Here is an 18,083-nt window from a genome sequence, read left to right as displayed (position 1 = left end):
TGATTAGTTTGGGGAGTGCTAACTAGAGAAATGAGGGCTGGTGAAGGAGTGACTAACAGGATGAAACGGCACTGTCTTGTTCTGCAGCTTGGTTCTCTGGACAAACACAGTTTCCCATCTGTTATTGGCAGTGGAGGAGATGGGTTTGGGGGCTGGTTCCTCTCACTCACCAGCAAGCGAGCAAGTTGATGCTTTTCTGACAGACATTAACAGGATGATTACTGATGGCTTTGGTGGCAGCTCTGCTATGGGCTAGATTTGTTTGTATGGACATGTTTGTAGATGAAGTTGAGCATAAGGTGGCCTTTTTGAGAAGTGCCACAGTGACCAAGTCCTCTGTCAATTAAGTGCAGAAACTCTCCTATTTTGTACAGTATTAATTGCACAGTTCTTCTGGAGCCCTGGGTTCTCCTCAAACTGTGCGTTAGGTTTGGACCAGGAGGCTTCAGCCCACGCTGCCTGTGTGTTTGTATCCGCCTGCTCTCCACCTGGACACGTGTGTGAGTTTTGGTGGTGTCTTGACATGCAGCATGACCACAGGGTCCTCCCTGCACCATGGTCCTCCAGAGGTGCCTTAGGAGACTTCATCTCCTGATGCTGGCTGTTCCCCTCCCATAACAGACCCTGGCTGGTACACCACATTGCAGCCTCCCACGGGATGCTTTGCAGGCTTCTCATTTCACTTGCACGTAGGCTGTGCACTGATCCAAACAAGAGGGGCTGCTTTCCCTCCCCTCAACGTGTGAGCTTTGTGGCAAGCTGTCCCTGCATTGCTGTAGGAGAAACAGGCAGTAGTTCTGCTTTAAAAAACAAACCCCAAGCTTCAGAACAAGCCATGTATTTGTCGTGTGCTCTGCCAGCCAGTCTGAGATGCAGTACCTTTAGCTTTTTACATGCATCAGCAGCTCTTCCAGGATTTGCTGAGCTTTCCCTGCTCTCCTACAGCCATCCCCACCTCCTGCATTGCCAGCAGTATCCCCGCTGCAGCTTGCTGTTCCCCCTGTTCTCAAGCTGAGGGCTGCCTTCTAGCACTGCCTCTTCTCTTGGATCAGGATGTTGCTTTAATTGCAGGGTACATGGCTTTGGCAGTTTTCAGCGTGACAATGTGAAACACAAGATGTGCCCCCCAGAGAGCTCCTCCAGAGCGGATCTGGGAGGCATGGAGGGGAAGGGACGTTTCGCTGACTGGCTGATTTCATGAGACAACAGTTCATCTGCAGGCAGAGCTGATGAACTGAAGGCATGTAAGGATACTCTCAGGCAGGTCACTGGCAGCTCTTGCAGCTCTTGGAATAGGCCAGGCTGCTGCAGTGTTTCTCCAGGATAATAAGCCAGTAGCACCCATTAATGACACTCTTCTTCATCCAGTCAGTGATCTTGGCATGGAGCCTCTCTATTAGCCTGATTAACACAGTACCTTTGTTACCTAGTTCCAGCTTTGGTTATTTTTATACTCATCTAGGTCTGTCTGTACTGGTGGCTGCAAAAGGCAGAGGAGGGAGCTGCAGTCCTGGCCCTGGGGTGCATCTACCGGGGGCTGCCTCCATGGGAGGCAGCTCTGGGGCAGGAGCCTGCTTGGAGCTCTTGGAGTCAAAGAGCTCCTGCCGAATTCTTGCTGTGTTGCCTTTCCCAAACATGTGGGGTTTTCTGGTTTTGTAGAATATTAAATGCACAAGTTTTAGGCACCTTGGAGGAAACTCACACTCCTTTTCTTCTCTGCTTTTCCCTGAACTCGTTGTCTTGTTTTTCAATTGGTTGTGCACCTGGTTGTCTCGTGCCAGAGGAAGAGGGTGGGTTGTATCTTCTTCTCCATTTTGTTCAAAAGTGACTCACTTTGGATGGAATTGACCACACTTGGCTTGAGATGAGTTGGGAGCTGTTTTTCCCAGCCTAGAATAATAATGTCCAACAAGTCAGATGAACTGTGCTCCTGAAATGCCTCCTCTGACACAGGGTCATACAGCCAGCAAGGTCAGATGGCTTTGGCCACAGTGAGGTGTTGTAAATAGGGAAGAGCTGGTGAGGAGCCATTCGGTCTCAACTCTCCAAAGTCTTAAATATGGTCATCTAATGCTCTTCTGTTCTTTTGGAGTTGATTTGTATGTAGTAGGGTAGCATCCTGGATGACCTCCAAATGGTCCAAAATAACCAAACCTCAGCAAAGACAGAATTGTTCTTCATTATAATCCTACATTTTGGCTTGGAGAGATCTTGAACATTCAGTTTAAAAGTTTTTCTGCTTACAGCTCATTTCAAAGCTTCTCCTGTCTACTGCAAAGCCTGAACTCTATACTTGAGATACTTTCAGAGCTGTATTGTCTTACCTCAGGAGAACAAAACAGCCTGCACGTTACCAGCACTCCCTTGCATCTCCTGGTAACAAATCCAGGGGACGAGCTGTTTCCACATAGTTTCCTAAAATAGGTGGTGTTAGAATAACTTTAGAAGCCTTAGAAGCTCAAGCTGTCTCTCTCATTTCAGATCATTTTTAACTGGGTGCTTTTCTTGGTATTTTTCTAGAGGGATGGCTAAGCTGCAGTGCAGAGGGATGCTTTTGTGGTGCCCTGTATATTTACCTGTGCAAAACTCTGCTCTCCTGTACCACAGCCCTCTGCAGAGGGCCAGGGCCAGGCCCACCATGCATGTCTGTGATCTTAATCATCTATAATTGTTGGCATTGTTGAAACCTGCCCTGTGCACAGCCAGCGTGTGCTGCCTATAGTCCTGCCCAGCATTTTTTAATGGGAAGACTGATAGGAAAGTTTTCTTTCCTAATGGCATTTGTAACTGGTCAGTGCTTGCAGCTGCAGGGCGGCAGCAGTGAGCCTGTAAGAGCTGCAGGTTGCAGACCCATCCCTGCATCTGGGAATAACAAGATTTGGGAGAGGGTTTAGAGGAACATTCTGGGACATTGCAGGGGTCTGTGTTGGGAAGGATGCGGCTGGTGGTCATGGGTGTGTTGGGGGCTGTGTGCAGAGCTGAGGTGGGTCAAGAGTTGGGTGCAGATATACCCAATATTGGCAAAGATGAAATGGTTCAAACTTTCCAAGCTTTTGAGATCAGTTTGGGTATAAAATGCCCTACAGATGAAAGACCTGCAAAGCTTTACCTCCCTGAGTCTTCTGCTGAGCCCAACAGCATGTGGATAATTTGCTTTAATGGTTAGAAACATCTGCTGTTAAAAGTGATGCTTAATATATTTGGCTTCCATTTCCAGTCATTAGTTCTTTTTATGCCTTTTTCTGCCTAATTAAGAACCTTTTAGTACCTGATATTGTTTCCCCTGAATGTGCTGCTATATCGTAATCAAGTCACTTCTTAATCTACTCTTTGATAAACGAAAAAGATCAACCTCTTGAATTCTCTCATTTCAGACATTTTCTGCATCCCTAGAATTGCTCTCACAGATCTGGGCTGTATCTCCTGCAGTGTTTTACTAATCTCCTTAAAATGTCGGTGTGGAACCATTGAGGGCTCTGGAAGGAGTCCCTGGGTGCTGGAAGAGAAGGCTGAGCCACCTCCTCACTCCTGCTGCAGCTCTGGGCTTCGTGCATGGAGCAGGAGCAGCTTTGCCAGGCAGCAGAGGCTTGGCTTCATCAATGTTTTTCATTTTATCAATATTTGTTGTGTGACTGGTGTTAGCCATAGTGAAATGAAGACCTTACTAGAGAGGTGCCTAAGCAGTGGTGAATCCTTGTTGTCTCCCCAGTCAACCAAGTGACTGGTCTGAAATCCATTTAGCATATCCACTATTCATATCTTCTATTTTAATATTTTCTCTACTGTTTTTGGAGTGTTTTCCCCTTGCAGGAGGAGTCTGCAGGCTGGAAGAGGGATGTTTAGAGGATGACAGTGCAAGTCAACCAAATAGTCTGTTTCATCTGTTTCTGTGTCTTTATTTGCCCAGATTTCCACCAAATCAAAACTTCCAGGGGTTGGATTAGTAAAGATTTCTGTCCTCCTCTCTCTTTTTTCAGGGAAGGATCTTTGCCAAGATGACTTGGCCCTTTCTCTTTTCTCTCTTCCCTCCAGGATCCTTTAAGTCGTGTTTGATCTGTGCCTTTGGTTGCATCAGCAGAGGCCAGTCAGGCAATTTGAGATAATCCCAACTACATTTACATTTCAAATGCTCGCTCTGGGAGCCTGCCACCCCTCTGCATTCCCTGCAGCTTTCTCCTGCTCTGGGACAGACCTTCCTCAGCAGTTGCTCACCAAGCCACCCAGAGCAATTTGATGGTTCCTATCCCATCTGCAAGCCCCTGGGCTTTTGTCCATCTTGGTCGGTAGTGTAAGCCAGCTTTGTTGTGGAAGGGCAGAAAGCTCCAATAATCACGTTGTTCCTCAGCCCTGGGCTCAGGAAGCTCAGACTCGTCCATGTGTGTGCAGCTTGCATGGCTATGGGACCTGGGGCTGGTACCTGCTGGTGCCCAGGGAGAAGATCTGCTGCACCAGCCTTGGCCAGGGGCTGAACCAGCACAACCAGAGCCACGAGCTGTTTGGCGTTCACCAGCAGTGCTTCTCATTCAAGCTGGCAGCCAGTCCAGAGCAATCAATTGAGTTCCCTCAACATTTTGTTTGATTGTTTGGAAGTTTATGCAGGAGAGTGGCAAAGTATTTTTCATGTCCAGAAAATAAGCTGAACCTTGTGCCAGGCTCCACTAAATACACGCTACGCTGGTCGTGTGTTGTGTGTGTCCTTCACCTCATACCTTGTGGTTGTGGTCTCTTAAAATCTAGATGCAAACAGCCCTAACAATAGGTCTGGGAATATCTCCTCTTCCCCCAGTTCCCACCTCGCTTGGAGGGTCTTAAAGCATGGGTAAGGAGATTAGGAGGAGAGAGGAGATTTGCATTTCTCAGATACTGGGAACTTTGTGAGGAGAGAGAACCTGAACAGAAAGGATTGGTTCTTCCTTAACCAGAGCGGATGGGGATGATGGGCAAAGCTGACAGGATTTGGGGAGCTGCTCTCCTGAAATAGAGTAGTGGGAAGAAATTCCAGAGGGTGTGAAAGCAAAAATAACACGAGGAATTCTGTGTGTTAGAAGGGAGACAGTGAGACCATAAGAAACCATAAAAACTAAAGCAATGTTTTCAGGTACTAAATATAATGTGTCTCATTTGGAACAGCTTGGAGAAATAACAATGTAAGGCAAGATGGCTGGGGAAAAATTGAGGCTGCTTTTCACTGGGCTCGAGCAGAGGCTGGTGGGGATAGTGGTGCAGGAGCTCAGCACGCACAGCAAAGGCTGAGAAGAGCACAGAGCTGCTGTGCAGCCAGGCTTCTGAGGTGGTGGAGAGAGCTTTGCTGGAGACCAAGAGGCAACACAGAGCTCTCTGCAACCCAATGAGCCAGCCAGGTGCTGGGCAGAGAGTGGAAGAGCCATAGTGGGCGGGTGGAGGCTTGTTCATGCACCTCCCTTTAATTTTAATCCACCTTTCCTGGTTGATCGGGATTGCCTCTGTTTATTATTTGTCAGGTGCTCTGTGTGCAGCAGCCCTGAGTCCACTTGTCCTGGATGCTGCTGTGGTTTTGGGGAATGCTCTGGTCCTTTTTGCCAACTTGGTTGCCTGTCTCAGAGAAATCTTTTGCTGACAGACCCAGTTGTCCCGCTGACTGTGCTATACGTGAATCTTTTCCGAGCCGCTGAGCATCCTGGGGATTCCTCGTAGGGGAAGGCTCACAGCTTTCATACAGCCTCTTTAATTAACTTAATTCAGACATTAGTGTGTCGCAGGGAATGTCTCTCGAGGGGGGAAGTCTTTCATTTATCACCACTTAGCCAGGGAGCATCATATTTTTTGTTTGCATCCAAAAGCTCATTGTGGCGAGAGTGAGAGTTAACCGTTTATTCCCCATTTGTCACTGCTGGGCAGATGCATCGTGGCAGGAGAACCATTCCCTGCTGTCCCCTGTGGGCTGCAGGGCCCAGTTTTGAGGGGGGATATGACAACCACTGCACTGATTCCAGAAAAGCCATCTCTGCCGTGTCAGGGGTTGTTGCCCTGTATGGTGCCCGGTGTGGCCAGCAGCGTGCTGGGCTGGAGAGTGCTGCAGCTGTAGATGTGCATTACAGCAGCAGCTCGCTGTAGAGCTGCACTGGAGCTCCTGCCAGCCCTCTGCTCCTGTCTGAGGGCCTGTTTTCTGTGCTAGCTCTGATCACTAAGTGGGAGGGGGAAAAAAATGGGCTTTAGGGAGATGGAGGGGTCAGGAGCCCTCAGAAAGGCTCCTCTGTCACTGGGAGAGGCATGAAACGTGCTGCCTGAAGGCAGAGCCTCGTGGCTAGCAGGAGCTTTACAGCAGCCAGAAGCCTTGGAAGCAAACCAAGGCTAATTGAAGCTTGCTTTTGCACTGGCAGGTTGTGCTGTGGGTACTTGTGACAGATGGGGTCTTGCAGATAACTACTCACTGCCCGTGTCCTCTCCTTGTCTCACAGGTGAAGGAATGGTTGTGCTTGAACTGCCAGATGCAGCGGGCGCTGGGGATGGACATGACCACCGCTCCTCGCTCCAAGAGCCAGCAGCAGCTGCACTCTCCTTCCCCCTCCCCTTCCCACTCCCCAGCCAAGCACCCACCAGCCCCGGCTGCGGATAAATCCCCAGCAGCCGCCCGTGCCGTGCAGCCCGAGCCACCCAAACCTCACCCCGCCACAGCGCAGAGGGAACCGCACGGCCCAGGCCAGCCAAAACCTCAGGAGGCAGCCAGGTCCTCCCCGCAGCATCAGCAAGCCAAGCCTTCCTCCTCCGAGCAGAGAAAGCCGCCGGGAGACGCGGGGGTGAAGCCTGCCGCCGCTGCCCCCGGCACTGGGGCGCAAGAGCAGCCCCAGGAGGGGCTCACGGGGAAGCTCTTCGGCTTCGGGGCGTCCCTCCTGACCCAGGCGAGCACGCTTATGTCTGTCCAGCCGGAGGCCCCCCCTCCGAGCCAACCATCTCCTGGCAAAGTGCCTCCAAAAATCGTCTTCAGCGATGCCAGCAAAGAAGCTGGTCCCAAAGGGCTGGGGGCACAGGGCCGCGCCGGTGCGGCGCCGGCCGCCAAGCCGGGCAAGCCGGAGCAGGACGTCAAGCCAAAGGAAGTGCCGAAAGCGAGGGCCTCGTGCCCCCTCTGCAAGGCCGAGATCAACGTGGGCTCCGGAGAGCCCCCCAACTACAACACGTGCACGACGTGCCGGCAGCAGGTCTGCAACATGTGCGGCTTCAACCCCGCGCCTCACCTGCTGGAGGTAAGAGGGCTGGCGGGGCGGGCGCCTTCCCGCCGGGGCTGGGGGCTCTCTCCTGCCTTAACAAGGAGAAAAGGTGGGGCATTTTCCTTCAAAAGTGTTTTGAAAAGGCTCTAAGAAGTTGCTGAAGCAAAGTCCCTCGTGAGGGAAGCCCCAGGGCTGCAGGCCGTGGCGCTGCAGCTCTTGACAAAGATACAGGTTTCACATGTGTACACTGATTTCACGCTGGTTTCGTGCCCCGAGCAGAGCGAGGGGTGGCTGTTGTTTGGGACACTCCAGCCATGCCCAAAGGTGTGCAAGGGCTAGAAACAGGTCATGCAGATGTCGGAGTCACCGACAAACACCCACCTCCTGGTGCTGCTGTGGATGGGATGAGGCTGGTGAAGGACGTGCTGTATCCTCAGATGGTGAAGGTGTAGGGAAAGTGGCAAGACCTCAACAAGAGGATTTTGAATCAGCTGAGGGCACGTAATGGCCTGTTGGGGTCTGCTGCTCTCTTCCAGATAGCAAGGACTCCACTCTATTGTGCCTGGGTGTAGGGCAGGGGGATGAGCTGAGCAGGGAATGGATGTGGTGATGTCCACAGTGCTGTTTGGATGTGAATTAGCTGTGTGTCTTCCAGCCTGCTGAGATGGAGTGCTGAGAGAGGAGAAGGGAGGTTGAGGTGGTCTGGGGTCCACCCAGTCTTACCAGCTGTAGTTAAGGAGGTTTCTGAATTGCTGTGATGCCCACCCAGACCATCTTCCCAGGCACCAAAAAGACACCTTGGCTAACTCAAGCCACCAGCTCCTGGGCACAGCCTTCTGCAAGTGCTGCATCTCACAGACAGCAAGGCACAAAACTGGTGTCATCAGCACATGGAAAAGTTAAAGGCAACTTTAAATGACCAGAAGTAGGATTGCTAATCTTGGCTTCATTCCATGGTGGATAATTACATCTTCTGTCCCTAGCTCCTCCCTGCAGTTTCAATTACCCCCAGTAATTTTCTTTTCTCCTTGAAGCTGCTGCTTCTCATGTTTGTGGTGGAGGAGAGCCTCTGTCTCGGTGCAATGCCTGGAGGTGGAAACTCCTCAGGGGCCCCCTCCTTGTACTGCTGAAAGCAGAAACACTCTGCTTGTTGCTCCTGCCACTGCTTCTGCCTGCCCTGAGGGCTTAGGTGAAAAAAGGTGGCCAAGTGTGTAGTCCCTTGGATAGAGCTGAAGCCCTGTGTTGGTGTGCCCTTGGGCAATGATGTCTTTCCAGGCTTCAGAATGCTTGCAGGTTGGTGAAACGGCTTGAACACGCTCCTCTTGGCGCTTGCCTGTTAATTAATTAATTAGAGAATTAATTTGGGGTTGGGTTGTACCCAGTAACATGGTGCTGTCTGCAGGTACAACGGAAAGGTGACCTCTCCGCAGCGCTTGTCTCCAGGGTCACTAGCTGACACCTGGCATTACATTTCAGAGTTTAGAGGCTGGGCTCTGTCTTGGTTCCCTCAGCTCCTGAGTAAATGCCTTCAGACACCCTTGGCAAACTCACCCTTGCACATCCACTTGGGCTTCTTGCTGCTGCTCGTCACTGTGGTATCCACGTGCCTTCACACAGAGTGAAGACCCACAGTGAGGTCCCACCTGGGCTTTGTGGTGTCCTGGGGTTTGTTTCCTTCCCCACAGAATCGTTCTCCACAGCTCAGAATGGATGAGCTGGTTTATGGGGTTTGGGTTTTTAGGACCTGAGGGAAATGTGCACCGTTTAGGTTGTGGATGTTCTTCACACGACTTTTTGAGGAAAGGAAAACACTGCAAGATCTGTTAGCTCTGTCAGGCTTTGGGTTTGCTTATCTTCTGAGAAAATTGCTCTGTGGTCTGATCCTCTTTTTTGCCTGCAGCTCACAGGAGCTTGTCCCGAGCCCTGAGATTCACACAAATACCACAGCTCACTCTTTGAAGTAGTGAGGCTTGATCCATTAATTGCTTTATGAATTAGGACCTTGACTGTAAGCTGCCTTTGGAAGTTGTGTGAAAACTAATGAGGAGATTTGAGCCCAGGTCTGGTATGTGCAGAGGAGTGTGGGCTGCAGGTGAGACGGGCAGCACCTTCTGTATGTAGTGCTGGAGCCTGGGTAAAGCCTTCACCCCATGTTCAAACGGTGTGAGCCACAGGGAGGGATGGGGCCTGGACCATGGTGGCCTGATTTTTGGAGGAAGGCTTGAGTTTTTCAGTAAAACAGTGGTACAAGAAGGGGTTTTCTGCAAGCAAAGTTGTATCATCAGTGCAAGGAGTTGAGGCTTTGTCACGGTGCTGTTGGTGGGCTGCATGTGATTATAGCTTCATAGTAAAACTATGTGACTGTCTTGGGAGGATAAAAAGAACCCTAAATAATGTTTGAATCCTCATACAGGACAAGTATGTTTGCTAACCAGATCATCCCACTGCCAGTGAGGCACTAAGGAGCTTGCTCTGAGGGAGACTGCTCTCCCTGTATTGGTGTGGGCTGGCACAGCTCAGCATCTCAGAGTGAAACTGGTACTTGCTGGAGGGCTGGGTGTCCCCAGTAGCATGATGGGAGCTGAAGGGCATGCCGGCAGCACCACATCCCTGGGGACTCTGTCTGATTAGGGATGTTTCTGGGGATGAAAAGCATCCTTAACTCCCACTAACACTGGCGCTTTAGCGTGTGCTGACTTCCAAATTCATCACAGCTGAACAAGTAGCTGAGGTGGATTTTGGAAGGAGCATGTGGCCAAGGCAGATCTCTGGGGAAGGAGACAGGGAGATATGGAGGAGATACATGTTTAGAGAGACCCCCTGAGATGTCCTAGCTTGCTGATTGGAGGCGAGACTGCATTAGGCTGCTGCACAGTACTGGAAACAGACCTTCTGCTGCACGTCTGCATGTGTTTCTGCTGTGTGGATGGACAACTGGCAGGACGTGACAGGTCCCAACTGTCTGGAGACACAGTCCACATCAGGGGACAACCTTTGCGCCACTCACAGGAGCAGGGGGGCAGGAGGTGTTCCTGTCTGACAGTGGTTATGAAATGGGGAGAAGAAAACTGAGTGAAATGCAGCAAACAGTAAAAGCTTTTGCCCCCCTCCACATCCCCTTGAAACTTCTGATTTCCCTGGAAGGATGCCTTATTATTTACCCCTGGTATTTTCATCTCCATCCCACTCCTGATCTAAAGATGGAGTCGGAGGCTCCAGGTCCCTGTCATCCTCTCCCACCCTCTGCAGCCTCCTGGGGAGGTATCCAAGGAGCTGCCTCCTCCCCAGTGCTTCATTCAGCCAAGTGCACTCCAACCTAGCAAAAGAGAAGAAAATACTAAAAGTGCTTTTTCTTTCCTTTCCTGTGAACTGAGTTCAGCTGAGTTGCACAGGTGCCAAGCCACCAAAAGAAATGGGTGACTTGCATTTCCCTCATTATCCCTGCACTGCTGTGGCCCCAGTGCTCATGTAGTCCAGTCCAAGCAGAGGCTGCTCCAAGAGCAGCTGGGTAGTGCCTTCAAACCCAGAGATCCAATGAGCAAGACTGGTGTTTCTTTGGCCCTGGGTCTTGGTGGTTGTGGTCAGAGAGTGATGGTGAGACCTGGGAGCTAGGGAACTTGAAGAGTTCAGGAACAAACCTGATATTTTGGCAGCACGTCCCAGGAGAAGCATGTGGGCTATGGTAGCATGTGGGCTGTGGTAGCTGGTGGCTCTGGAAGCTGTGGATGCCCAGCAGAGAGAGGAAACACAAAAAGTGTGCCTAGCCTGCACTCCTTCATACTGGCCATGATACACGTTGCCCAGCTTTAAATAAGTTGTTTATGTGAATTACCACAAGTACAGGTGCCTGGAGCTTCCTCCCACCTCATCACACCTCCTCCAGGAGCTGCCTCCTGGAAATGGCTCCAGGAGCTGTTCTCACTAAGAGAGAGCCAGCACTTTGGGGCTCTCCCAAATTCCCTACAGCCTCAGCCTGGTGACACGCAGGCAGGAAAGAGGTTTCTGTTGCAGGAAGACTTTAAGTGCCAGGCCATTTCACTGGAGATTTAAGATATAGAGGTGCCTGTTTATGGCAGAGTCTGCTAAGGGAGCAAGTGATCTGGCAAGAGCTGGCTTGCAACATGATTGCGCTGCCCTTGCACAGTGTTCTCCTGGTAACCCTGACTGACCCCAATTGACTTCAGGGGTTTTGCATTAAGGACTGAATGAACTATGCATGTAGTGTCACTAAATAAGCATGGCAGGATGCCCCTTTGCCTAATTAACCAGCCTGAAACAGAAGTGGTGACAAGTTTGGTTGAAGAAGGCTACTGATCCCTGGGTGCCAGGCCATGACCTCCAACAGGTGCCTTACCCTCAGCAGGTTCCTCTCGTTGGTTTGTGGCACTCACCACACCACATCCAGATCCTCACATTGCATTTGGTTTTGTGCTTTCCCCAGGCATCCTTTTGGGGGTTTTTATAACACTTGTGTTGTCCTAGGCGTGCTGCTCCATCTCTCTGGCTGGTCTCTGCGGTAGGTTCCATGTTACATGTGTGTATGGAATCACAGAATGGTAGGGTTGGAAGGGACCTTTAGATATAATGTAATGTATCTGTGTCCCATGCATGGTCCTGGATGTGATATCACAAGCCAACCACACACAGGAGCAGCATTTGCTGGGGCCCTTTGTGGGTCACTCTCCCCTTCTGCTGCTCCCATTGTACCTGCAGCCAGGTAAAAGGAGCCTGTTCAGGTGGATTTCTTGCAGAAAGCTTGTGAATCACCATACCAAACACTCTCTGGGAAGCCCTGGGACTCTCTTTCTGTCACGCTCCAAGACCTCTCACTGGGCAAAATTGGGCCCCAAGCAGAACAGCTCTCCAGGATATGATGCTGGCTGCTGTGTTTGAGATGCTGAGCATGGGGCTGAGCCTGCCCTACTTGCAGCAACTGCTGTGGCTCCTGTGCTTGGCTGAAGGGAGGGAGCCTGCAAAAACGGGAGTTCAGTGAGATGGAAAAAGCTCTGTGAGATCAGCCTTTGTGCAGAACAGGGTCTCGCTGCCAGCAGCAGGTGGATGGGTTAGAGAAAGGGGGTTGCAGAAGGGTTTTGTGCCGAAATTGTTTTGGTGTTGGTGCATAGAAGAGGAAAAAGTGAGTGGGGAGGAGGGTCAGGCTCCTGCCTCACCTGCCCTCGCTGCAGGTGGGAGCTGGCAGCCATGAGCCCGTGCCTCCCTGCCCCCTTCCCAAGGGTCCCTTGCTCTCGTTGGGAGTGTAATTAGCCAGTAGCTCTGGGCCAAAGCGGATTAGCAGGGTTAAGAGAGTGCCTCCAGCTCACCGCTGTCCCAGGGCCAGTCTGGCGTCTGGGGCCACGCACGGCTCCTGGGCAGCCCTGCTGTCTCATTCTAGGGGGGAAAATCAGGGTATGACTTGAGAAAACACTTCCTCTTGTCATGTGGAGCGCAGGCAGTGCCTGTGCTGGGAGATGGCAGCTTGCTGCCCTGGAAAGCCCTGTGTCCTTGCTCCTGTGTGTGAGAGCCTGGCCTAGAGCTGCCTGCCTGCACGTGGTGACGGGGCGGCTGGGGGACGGGCAGGGTTTCTAGGTGTTGTGTTTCGATAGGAATCCAGGTCCTGTTATTCCTACTGTGCTCAGAGGGATGAAGGGTGCTGATGGATGCGCTCTGCAGCCCCTGATGTAGCAGGGAGCAGCTGTTGCCAGTCACCCCTTTGAGGCTGGTTTCCCTGAAACTGGCCATCCTGTGGTGACAGCTTGGCAGGGTCCCCCCGGCTCGGCTGGATGCTGAGACAGCCGGGGCCCCGCTCTGGGGACAGGAGCAGGAGCAAGGCGCTATGGCAGAGGGTTAGACCCTGGAGCTCCCTGCAGGAGGAAGTGGCAGCCAGAGATGCTGGCCAAAAAGTGCAGCAATCGCTGAGCTTCTCCTCAATTTTTGTGAAGAAATCATGATCTTTACGAAGTACCCCATCCCCAGGGGTGTGACTATTGAGGACAGTCACACAAACTGAACTCAGACTGAGAGCGCTGCGTATGACAGCACGAGATGAAGTTGGCTTCACCGATGTGAGCCCTCAAATCCCTTTACAGATTGGTAATTAACAGCTTGCTGTGACTCAGGAGTTTTCTGTGCTGCTTAACCCGCTGTAATTAAGCCGCTCCTGCTGCTGGGCAGCACCAGGCTCCCCACTGGCTCCTCCTGCAAGCACGGGGCTCTGAAGTGGGGCTGGGGGTCAGTGGTGATGTGCAACCTGGCAGGCTGATCTGAGCTAAGAGTGGAGTCCCATCAAATGGGTGATGCGTGGGGTCCACGGGTGTCCCACCCGTGCCAGCCTTGTTTCTAGGGCTGTAGCAGCCCCTCTGGACCGCTCTGCTGTGTTTTCTTCAGAGCCCCGTAGATGTTACCTCCGTGTCTGCTGCTGGGCATGTCTTTGGAGGTTCTAGGTCTACTCCAAAGGCTGGGCTCTGCCTTCCTGAGCCTGCTGTCACTTAGCAAATTATCTTAAGAACAGCTGCTCCTTTCTTTAATCAGGAAAAGAAACCAACCCAGGCCTCCAGATTCCTTTCCTCTTTTAGATGCAATTATGTTATTAACAGACAAATGTCAGCTGCCTGTGAACCCTGCTGATGGATGTTGGGAGGGCACCGCTGCCCGTGCCTGCAGGTTGTTGTCAATGGTTCATACAACCAAACAATAGTGGTGACAGTGGCTGAGCAGGATGAGGGATTCCTGCCTTTCTTGCTTCTAAATGAAGATGTATTTGAAGTGAATGATGCTTTCCCCATACCAAACTGGTTTTCCGGAGCACGTTTGCTGTGCCCTCGGACTTGGAGCTGCTGCCTGTTGTATCCCTGCGCTCCTGGGATAGTGAGCTGCCTGGGCCAGCAGTGCCAAGGTTGTTCCCCTGAGCTGTCTTGCTGGGAAGGCCAGTGAGTATGTCAAGAGCAAAGCCTGAGTGCTCACCACAGGGCAGGCAGATTGAGGCTTAAAACAGGGAGCCCTTTGGTTTTTGGGACATCAGTAGTGCTGCCTGTGGTGCTGGAGGTCAGGTGGGTGCCAGGGCAGATGTGATACCTATGTCTCTCTTGTCAATGTCTTTGTGAACAGCCCATAAGAGTGCAGGCAGCTGCCACACCAGCTCTCGGAGCCACCAGCTCACTGTGGGATGGGTGTCTACCCACACTGCTGCCTCCTCTCACAGCCCCTGTGTGCCAGCTGCTGCTTGACTGTCCCAACAACCAGTCAGGCTGAACAAGAACCATGGGTCAGCATTCTCCAAGAGGCTGCTGTGGGCAAACTCACAGGGCCTGACACCTTGCTGTGACTTGCAGCAGTGTCAGTCACTGCCGTTAGTGCAACCACGGCCCGTGGCCCCTGCAGAAGGTAGTGATGGGGGTGGATGGGCACCAGGCAGTGACTGTGAGCAAGGGGGGCTGCTGGGGCTCTGCTGAGCTGGGCCAGTGGTCACAGCCAACGGAAGGGAGATTCTGCCAGTTCCTGCCACTGTTCAGGCTGGGAAAGCGAAGGGTGACTGGTACCATCCCGTTAGGCAGCAGTGGGGATTTAGTTTTGCTTTAATGGGTGAAACTTCATCTGTGCTGTATTGATTGTGATGTTTCCTAGAAAGTGCCAAGGAATAGTGTAGGAAAACACTTTTTGTCCATATAACATGGGTGGCTCTTCATGCCAACTCCTGTCTCCTGCTAGGCTTTGATTGCTTTTCCCAGCAAACACTTACTTTGGTATGTGTTGCAAATCTGCTTCTAAGGGGTGATGGTATTCTGCCCATGAAACTTTTGTGGCACAGACTCATCTTTCAGAAACCTGCTCAAGCCATCCTTGAGTAGACAGGGAGGGAACTGCGACCTTGCAGCAGACACAGAGACAGACATACAAGGCTATCGCTGGGAGAGGATTTGATATTCTCACGAGTCAGATGCCATGAATATTAAAATTCACCAGCCTGGGAAGGACCTGAGTAATTTTCCATCTCCTGACTGAGGTTTCACAGTTCAGAGCCACTCTGGGAAAGTCTGAGAGAAGATCAATAACTGCCCTGACGCGCCTTGTTAGGGACTTTCTTGACCTTGAGAAGCTTTGAAAAGAGTTACTGCTGCACACATGAAAAATAGGCAGCAAAAATAGTCAAAGTAGAAGCACAGAGAGGATGCAGGATAAACTAAAGCTTCCAGAATGCTTTATGGATATCAGAAAGGTTTTTATAAACAAGTGCTGGAGAGCAGAAAAATAACCTCAACCCATTTCACTCACAAAATCCAGATGTACCTGGTTCTAGCACAGGATTTGCTGTCTTTGGTCTTCAAGTCAGACGCAGCAGCTGTGATCATGGGGCAGCCCTGGAGCTCCATGCCTGACTGCTGATTTGGGCAGTGTCTGCTTCAGGACCAACCCAAGAAATGTCCTTGTAGCTCATCATATGAGTCTCACTTGCAGGGAACTGATGCAGACCTCAGCAAACACGTTGTGCAGACAAAGCAAGAGGTTCCTGTGGCACCCTCCTACAGATGTGACATGCAGCAAAGAGCAAGAGATGCTGGAGGAAGACAAGGAAGGAGGAGTGTGGTGTTACAGGGGAGGTGTGGGGAATCTCAGTGGGATGGTGATAGCCTGGACCCTCCTGATGTGTCTTGTATTGAGTGATCACACAATCATAGGATGATGGTAGGGATTGGAAGGGACCTGTAGAGATCATCCAGTCCAGCCCCCCTGCCAAAGCAGGTACCACTTAGATCAGGTCACACAGGAACTTGTCCAGGCAAGTTTTGAAAACCTCCAGAGAAGGAGCCTCAAACACCCTCCCTGGGCAGCCTGGGCCAGGGCTCCCTCACCCTTGCAGGAAAGAAGTTTTCCCTTGTGTTGAAGTGGAACATTTTATGTTCCAGCTCAAGTTCATTACCCCATGTCCTGTCACTTGAGACAACAGAAAAAAGGTGTCACCCCATCCTCTTGATAAACACCTTTTAAGTATTTGTCAGTTTTAATGAGGTCCCTCCTTAGTCTTCTCTTTTCTAGGTGAAACAGCCCCAGGTCCCGCAGCCTTTCCTTATAAGAAAGGTGCTCCAGTCCCTTGATCATCTTGGTGGCCCTGCACTGGCCTGTCTTCCACAGTTCCCTGTTTCTCTTGAGCTGGGGAGCCCAGAACTGGACACAAGACTCCAGATGTGAGGCCTCAGCAGGGCAGAGTAGAGGAGGAGCAGAACCTCCCTCGACCTGCTGCCCACACTCTTCTTGATGCATCTCAGGATGCCATTGGCATCTTGCCCACAAGGGTATGTTGCTGCTCTTGTTCAGTTTATTATCAACCAGGACCCCCAGATCCCTCTCCTGGAGCTGCTCTCCAGCAGGTCACTCTTGGTCAGCCTGTTCTGGTGTGTGGGGTTGTTCCTTCCCAGATGCAGGACTCTGCATTTGCCCTTGTAGAACCTCATGAAGTTCCTCTCTGCCCAACCCTTGCTGCATGGCAGCACAGTCTCTGGTGAATCAGCCAGGTTATTGCCATCTCTGCCCTGATAGAGGCAGTGGTGAGATCAGAGGCTCTGGGCTGGGGATACTCGGTGGCCTCTAAATACTCTATGAAGGATGACAGACTCCTCCTGCATTAGGGACAGTGGCTTCTGTCTCAGTCTGTGATGCTCAGCTTGCAGGGATGACTCACTGTGGGCTGGCACAATGAGGTAGCCATGAATCCAACCCAAGCTGCTCAACTGGGCATGTGGTCTCCTGTGTCATGGGAGCTTTTCCCTGCCCACGGCAGGAGCTGCTGGTAGAAATGGAGAACATCAGCCTGTGGCCGTGACACTGTTCTTACAAAGACAAGAATTCTGTGAAGGGAGTAGGGCTGGAGGGGCCCTTTGAGCTGCATCGCAGGGACTGATGGAGGAAGTGTGTGGCCCAAGGGCAGGTACTAGCAGCAGCTGGTGAGGATGTGGGACCGTGTAAATCAGAGTCCAGGTCAGAAGGTGCGATGGGCAGATCTCTGTTGGAGATGACGAGGGGATTTGGCCGTTCGACTCCTGATTCCACTCCCTGGGAGCAGGCACAGCGTATCCTGATGTGCTCACAGGCCATTACAGAACCTGGGGCTGGCTTTCTTCTTCCTTTCTTATTTTTTTAAATAGCCTGCTATGTCAGTACTTTATTTGGGAACATGTTGGGACAGTTAATCGAGCGTTTAATTGCTTTGTAACACTGGGTTTCCGCGTGGGTTGCAGGGGAGGCAGCTCTAGGGCCGGGATGCAGTGGATATGCTCAGTTTTCCAGCTGTGATGGGAGCATTTCAGACAGACTTTGTTGGTGTTGATCCACCTTCCAAAGCAGTGGCATTTCTCCTGGTAAACCCTGTGGTGTTTTTCAGTTGTATCTCACAGTCTTTAGCATCTGTAAAAGTCCCTGAACAAAATCAGAGTGAGGAGAGGGGCTGCTGACAGTGAAATGTGTGGGTGTGCTGGCGAAGCTGCTAATATCAGCAGCCCTGTGTGTGTGTGTGTGTGCTGGGGATGGGCATTGCTCGCTCAGGCCAGGCTCTTACCTTGACTCCTACATCAAAACTGAAGTTGGTGAAGCCCCAGGGCAGGGTGAGCTCACATGGGCAGTGAAGCCTCTGGGTGCTGCAGGCAGGTCAAAGAAAGCTAAAACCTTCATCATCCATGCACATGCCAGTGAAGGTTGTCCCCTGCTCCAAGGGGCCAACAGGAGCTGAAAGACCATTTTATGGTATCTATAACTCAACCACTGCAGGGTTCTGCTCTGGTTTGATGATGTGTCACATTGCATGTAGTTCAGCCTTTGCTGTGTGCTGGGATGCCCTGTTTTGCTGATGATGCATCTATTGGGGTGAGCCATGTGAAATGAGGACTGTAAGATCTGTGGGGCTTTGCTGAAAGG

The 18,083-nt window shown here is 51.5% G+C and overlaps 1 protein-coding gene across 1 annotated transcript in view; it reads left to right on the top strand.

The window, feature by feature from the left end:
* BSN (bassoon presynaptic cytomatrix protein) overlaps window positions 1-18,083 on the top strand; it is a 92,745-nt gene that overhangs the window by 43,015 nt on the left and 31,647 nt on the right. The window contains exon 3 of the mRNA XM_062008396.1: window positions 6,438-7,220. Within this exon, the coding sequence (XP_061864380.1) occupies window positions 6,438-7,220 (783 nt within the window). The remainder of the gene's footprint in view (window positions 1-6,437; window positions 7,221-18,083) is intronic.

The sequence above is a fragment of the Colius striatus genome, chromosome 15, assembly GCF_028858725.1.
Source record: "Colius striatus isolate bColStr4 chromosome 15, bColStr4.1.hap1, whole genome shotgun sequence".
Taxonomy (NCBI): domain Eukaryota; kingdom Metazoa; phylum Chordata; class Aves; order Coliiformes; family Coliidae; genus Colius; species Colius striatus.
The sequence above is the reverse complement of the archived record's forward strand: the minus strand, read 5'-3'. Positions and strand labels throughout refer to the sequence as shown.